Source organism: Lactuca virosa, chromosome 6, assembly GCF_052849685.1.
Source record: "Lactuca virosa cultivar CGN04683 chromosome 6, Lactuca_virosa_CGN04683_v6, whole genome shotgun sequence".
In the NCBI taxonomy this organism is placed as follows: domain Eukaryota; kingdom Viridiplantae; phylum Streptophyta; class Magnoliopsida; order Asterales; family Asteraceae; genus Lactuca; species Lactuca virosa.
Window position 1 is genome coordinate 275,584,384 of NC_136431.1, and position 6,884 is coordinate 275,591,267.

At 35.9% G+C, this 6,884-nt stretch overlaps 1 protein-coding gene across 1 annotated transcript in view; it reads right to left on the minus strand.

The window, feature by feature from the left end:
- LOC145120576 (DEAD box RNA helicase family protein) overlaps nt 1-3,129 on the minus strand; it is an 8,043-nt gene extending 4,914 nt beyond the window's left edge. Inside the window, exons 1-6 of the mRNA XM_079056384.1 lie at nt 2,899-3,129; nt 1,598-2,434; nt 1,312-1,482; nt 1,111-1,179; nt 361-630; nt 1-290 (exon numbers count right to left, since the gene is read on the minus strand). The exon at nt 1-290 is cut by the window's left edge and continues 61 nt beyond it. Coding sequence (XP_078912510.1) covers nt 1-290; nt 361-630; nt 1,111-1,179; nt 1,312-1,482; nt 1,598-2,413 — 1,616 coding nt within the window. The 5' untranslated portion in view covers nt 2,414-2,434; nt 2,899-3,129. The remainder of the gene's footprint in view (nt 291-360; nt 631-1,110; nt 1,180-1,311; nt 1,483-1,597; nt 2,435-2,898) is intronic.
- Nucleotides 3,130-6,884: the final 3,755 nt, after the last annotated feature.

Sequence of the window (6,884 nt, forward strand, 5' to 3'; positions counted from 1 at the left end):
TTGACAAGAAGATCACCAGCTATTTTTCTTACTTCTTTGGGCCAGGTGGCGGTATACATGAGAGTTTGCCTGCGAGGAGGTATCTCATTCACAATCTTTCTTATTTGAGGTTCAAAACCCATATCAAGCATCCTATCAGCCTCATCAAGCACAAGAAGTGCAACCTGACGAAAATCAACCTTCCTCATTTCAAGAATGTCATTAAGTCTACCAGGAGTAGCCACAACAATGTCCGCCCCTCGTTCCAATTCCTTCAGTTGTGGACCCTTTGGAGCCCCACCATACAGACACTGAACAACAACATTAGCATAACCATACTCAAAAAAAAAAAAAAAAAAAGCATGATGGTTCAAGACTCACAGTGCAAGATACCCTAATGGATCGGCCAAACTTGATGGCTTCATCTTGTATTTGAGTAGCAAGTTCCCTTGTGGGAGATAAAACAACAACAGTAGGTCCATTCTGAGGATTGTTGTGACAACGTTTGAGCAGCATGAATGCCGGAATCAGGTACCCCAATGTTTTACCAGAACCTGTCTTTGCAATTGCCACTATGTCCCTGTTTTGAAGGGCGATAGGCCATGTCTGTGCCTGAATAGGTGTTGGAGAAGCAAAACCAGCAGCACGTATCTGAAACAGAATCATGTTGATAGATAAACACTCCAATACACTAACTGCATTAACAAAACAGATAGATATATATCTGATGGATTCCTAAGCTTTTTTGGAGAAATTAAAAAGAAAGCCCTACAACTCAGAGGACGTCGGAAATGAAAAAAAGAAGGAAAAGTTTGTGAAATGGATGCCTTATTAGGTATAGAGTTGCTTACTGAAGCAACTCGAGAGGCAAGAAAATGGTGCAATTAAGAGAAAAGAGGCGAGCCAGAAATCCCAGACACAAAAAAAGTGTGAATCGGATGCCATTTGCATTTTGCAGCAGTACGACATGTGCTCCGTCTCTGGAGCAGATATCGCACCTGCGACAAGTCAAAACTGTTAATCTTTAAAAGTTAAAATGTGTAAAGAAAACAAATCCACCAAAATTTACTGAATATCAAAATCCAGTAAACAACAACTAAAATCTTCTAACTCTCAAGAAGAATGACTTACCTCTCTCAACAACTCCGGGGGGAGTCCAGCAGACTCAAATGACATGAATGGAGCAGGAACATTGTCACCCTATGGAATCAAATCCAATATCAGTAATAATATCTCTGACACAATTCCAAAATATAAAGATAGGGGTTTAGTATATCTTGTGCAACATGAAACATCACCATTCCCATATAAGTATCAAGTCAGTAAACAAACCGTTGCTGTAATATCATGTTTCTGTCTGTAAACATCAACAGATGATAGATTCATAGCATCTGGAGAGGCCATAACCGATGGATTTGGCCTCATCATAGGATTATTCATATAAGGTGGACCACCCATAGCTTGTGCTTGTCCATACATGTTATGTGATGCTGGATTCATCTCCTACAAATTACATTAGGAATCATATAGCTTAGTCGCTCAGCAAGATTAAATTCATAAAAAAAACAGGACTAAACCAAAGTATAGATAGGAGAAGATAAAAAATACAATACTTTACCGGCTGCATTCTTGCCATTGGAATTGCTGCAAGCTTAGGTTGATTAGGGACATCGTTTTTAGCATTAAAATAGGGATCATTCCCACCTCCTCTTCCAGGTGGATTATCTTCAAACCCCATTTTCATTCCTACTGGTGGAGCATTCGGCTGCTGACCATGTAACAGAGGTTGACCCATTTGATTCTGGAAATTTGGTCCATGTTGACCGAAAGACGGAGGTTGTTGTTGTTGCATGCTGAACTGAGAACCACCATATTGTGTAGCCTGGCCAGGTGGAGCTATAGCACCAGTCTGTGAGTTGCCATCATCTCTCTGAGGGAATGCAGGTCTGTGGTCTTGTTGGTGAGGATACTGCTGCATCTGTTGAGGAGGCATGTTTGGCTGATACCCTCCATACTGCATCTGTTGATGTGGAAACGGGTAGCCCTGTGAATGTGATTGGGGCATGTTATTTCCTTGTTGAGGTTGCATTTGAGGCCTGAAGTGGTGTCCCATTTGCTGCATAGCAGGTCCAACTTGCTGGTCTGGTTGTGGGGTAAATTGTTGTGTGTTCTGTGTTAATTGATGTGGCTGTTGACCTTGACCAGGAACACCATTTGGTTGTGCAGTGGATATAGAAGCTGGTTTAGATGCAGAGGGTACAGGAGGTGGCAAAGCAGCAGTAGGTTTCTCATATTGGGTGATGTTAGTTTCAGGATTCCAGTAGTATAAGACACCTGAGCTCCCATCAACTAAACCCTTCCAAGGTTCGGGCAAAGATGGATCAGGTGTAGCATAACGAGGTCCCAGAGCATCAGAGGCTCCTTCAGCAGCCATAGTTTTATAGAAGTTCACAACCTGATGTTCAAAGATGAAGATATGTTAGTGCGCAAGGCATAAGACAATCAATACACTTAAAACTGAAATAATCTGGATTCTGCAAGTAAAATTCCTATTTCAGCTCAAGAGTTACATCAACTATACCGACATGGAATTTGAGAAATTGACTTAAGGTCCAGAAACTAAGGTATTAACAGATAAGAAGCAAGAATCTCATATCTAGGATTGCACGATGTGGAAGTCTAATACCAACTCATACGCTATGGTAAGTATGTTAATCTTGAGATACCCCTATCGCTTCTGAAACTCTCCCCTCCTACAATCTCCGTAAATGATACATTAAAGACCTAATAACGAACAGAATCCAGATATTGCGGGAAAACAATAAAATATAAAGATGAAACACCTTATAACAGTAACATTAAATGAAAATTAATCGAGTTCATATATGAACTATAAAAGCATTATTGGTGAATGGTGACCTTCGTTGGAGCCGATCTCCCGATAAGCCTTTAACTCTCCAAGAGTGGATGTATATTGGATGATGGAGGGGAGAATCTAGCGCTGCTTGAATCTGTGTTTAGGGCTTGAAGGGTGCCTCCGATAATCTGCGCTTCTGGGGCTGTTCACTCTCTGATTAGTTGTTGAGGGTTAGGGTTGCAACTAAAGGGAGACCGGTGCTCATTGAAAGCTACATTTATATGGTCCGTTCTTTAATCGTATGTATATTACATCGTCGGAACATGACCACGTTTTAGGGGTATATTTGACTTTAAAACCAAGGGGCTGTTTGCTTTGTGCCTCTCGGGTTCATTCGTTTAACGTGTTTGATATGGGTAAAAAACTATTTGACTCGGTCCATTGATGTCCAATCCAGTCATGAAAATAAAGGAGCTGACCGATACCAAATATCTTCTCAGGACTCGTCCAAACGTATTTTAGGCCCCCGAGCAAAAACGAAAAAGAGGCTCCTATTATGCAATTATATATATATATATATATATATATATATATATATATATATATATATATATATATATACTAGGTTATAACTCGTGGAAACCACGGGTAAGTTTTATAAAATTTTATTAAACTAATAAGATATATGTTTTGTTTAGTATTTTATATTGATTATTTAAAATTAACATTCACTTTTATTTGAATATCTTATATATTTTATGTATATGAAGACATTTAATATAATTATGATTTATAGAACAGAATATAAATTTAAGATCCATATATAAGTTCAAAATCATGTAATACACAAGTTGATAACATAAAAGAGCAAAAACGACAATGTACTTCGAAAGTATGAGTGATCCAATCACAAGCATATATAATAGTTCATCCAATGAGACATGTATGATTAAATCACAAGTACTATTAAACTAACACATAAATATATTTTAAATAGAAATATTAAAATACATATCTATAAAGTTTCTTTTGGCAGTTAATATATATTTTCACTATTTACTTTTTATAAATTAAAAATATAATGAGGGGTTTAAAATGAAATTATGAAAAATGTTATAAAAAGATGTAACATGAAGTTTATATATAAACTAAAGGGCGCTAAGCAAGCTTGTAGAACTCGTTACTCGGTACCTGCTCGGCCGACTGGGGAGTACGAGTATTCGGGAGTACTCGGGGAGTACTCGGATTCGGTAATTCATGTAGAAATATTTTTTGGAAAATTATATATGCCAAAATCATAAGCTAAAATCATAATTTGATTGAAATATATAACCAAAATTAGATACATGTGAATACATAAAAACTGAAATACACACAATTGTCTCACTACGTGAATAATTACTGAAAATTTAAGATATATATGTAGTAATAATCACATGTGTGTGTTAAATAATAAATCATTAAGTGCGTTATACATATTAATCTTGAAATTCTTATTTTTTCTCTTTTTATGACAATTTTGACCCTTTGACCGAGTTTGACCGATTTTGACCGAGTTGGCCGAGTTTGACCGAGTAGGCCCGAATAGGCCCGAGTTTGACCGATTTTTGACCGAGTTTGACCGATTTTTGACTGAGTTTGACTGAATCCGAGTTTTTTGGCCGAGTTCACATTACTCGCCTCGGTGGAGGGCCGATTCCGAGTAATCGGCCGAGTACTCGGCCGAGTAGGCCGAGTTTTGCAACACTGGCGCTAAGTATAAATGAATATAATATTAAACAGAAAGAGGATTGTAATAGAAGTTGAATATAATATAATAATCTTGAATGAAAACACAGAACACAAAACCTACATTATTAACTTGATGTTAAGGAACATTGTGGCGATGTACAGGATCAATTAATCTGTTTTATCAAATGAAGTAAAAAGTTAGTAGCTAAATAAATTCACAATAACTTTTTCATATGAGTTGTACCGAAGCCAAATAGCAATAAACGTAGGCTTCGTTATGGCAATGGTTGCAATTGAAAATTTCAACACAACATGCTGCGTTGATTAATTTTGTATCAATCCTTTCCTTTTCCATCCAAGATTCCTGAAAATACATTTTCCTCTTCTTCAATTTCTGCTTCTGCTCGATCAAATCCCAAAAAAATGCAATAACCCATGGATCTGAGATTATAATTTAAAAATGTTATAAATGAATATATATATATATATATATATATATATATATATATATATATATATAACCTGATGAACATTAGGCATTTTCCTTATTAATATGGTCAACCATATTTGTGTCTATTCTCATCCTTATTTATTTTCATTAATTATAAATTTCCCTATAAATTGCATCACCTCAGTCATCACTCTTTTTGTTCAAAAAGAAAAATGTAAAAAATAGATGTGCTTACTATCAATTATGTTATTCACCCAAAGAATACCAGGAGACAAGATTTACATGAAGATTGAATTGCAATCGATATGAAAGGGAAACTCCATAACCCAAAGCACAAGAAATATCCAATTCAAGAAACACCAGAACCTAAAAACACAAAAAGATCTACAAACCTCAAGCACAAAATCCAGATTAATCATGAAAAATCCAGAAAAAATAAGGCGTTAAAACCCAAATGAAACAACATATGATGTCAAAACAGTTATTAGGCAGGAAAGCAACGCAAAATGGTTTATATGCCAAAAATTTCAGAAAAAAGAAAAAGCTACAAACCTGATCAGCAAGTAATGAAAATCTTCAAAGTTCTTGTGTTCAAATGCCTAATATGCTTCTTCTTTCATCCAAATTAGATTTGCAGTATTCCTTTTAATTTAAGGTTTTGGTAACAACCCAAGACTTCAGATCAAGACTTATCTTTATCTGCTTTGAGAAAGAGCGAGAAAGAAGGAATAAGATCAGTGCTACTACTCTAGATACAAAAGCAGAATATTATCATTAAGAGTAATCTCACTTTTAATGCCTTTGTCGTATATTTTAACGTCGACAGAATCAGGGGCTTATCAATGGTCACTTTGTGCGGATAACGTGAAGTGCGATTAAATACAATAAATGACATAAAAATAACCCGGATTGTTAGTGTTATGGATCCAGTGAATGAATAGTATTCTGTAAAGATGCAATTTTCCTAATTTTAACCTTCTCGGGAACCAAATTACCATAAAACTTTATATACAAAACCCCTAGCAAAGTTTCTTCCAATAAACCTCTAGCTAACGCTGTTAGCCTGTTACCTGAAACATCCAATAAGAAGAGAAAGGGTTGAAGAACATGCCACATAAAACCATAAAATAAACATCAATGGGAAAACAAAACAAAGATGACCAATAAAATCTCTAATCTCTGAAGATGATGAAAGCTATGACAAAGAAGCACGAACCTTCTGATGCGTGAGATGTGGCCGACGACCGTTAGGGTTGGAGAAAAGGAGAGACGATATATGAATGAAAATCAAATGGGATTTCCTTCAAGATAAATGAATGTGTGAAATTCAGAACAAGTTCTGAGATGGTGAAGCAAGAACCCACTTCTAGGGTTTTATGTGTTTTTGAAAGTCGATGGAGAGAATAGGCTGGCGGTCATGATTCTCGGTGATGAGTAGCTGATTTCTCGGCTTTAAATTGGAAACTCTTATCAGTTTCCAACTTACTGTTATAAGAAAAATCCGAATTTAAAATTCAAAATTCAAAAGTAATAAGATAAATCGGATTTGGAGATAGCAGATTAATAGTTTGAGCGGGAAACATCAAAATAGTTTCTTCAGAAGATGACATGTGGCATAGAGTAGGCGTAAGAAGGAGCCATGTGGCAGTTTAGAGAGTGTTTTATTAGGAATATATATATATATATATATATATATATATATATATATATATATATATATATATATATATATAGTGTGAGGTTCAATAGAGAACCATAATTAACCAAGGAACCAATCGTGAGCGTCGGAAATCATAACGACCAACGGCCAATGAAATAGATATACACTTTTACATTTGACGCACACACACCGGATTATACCAAAAA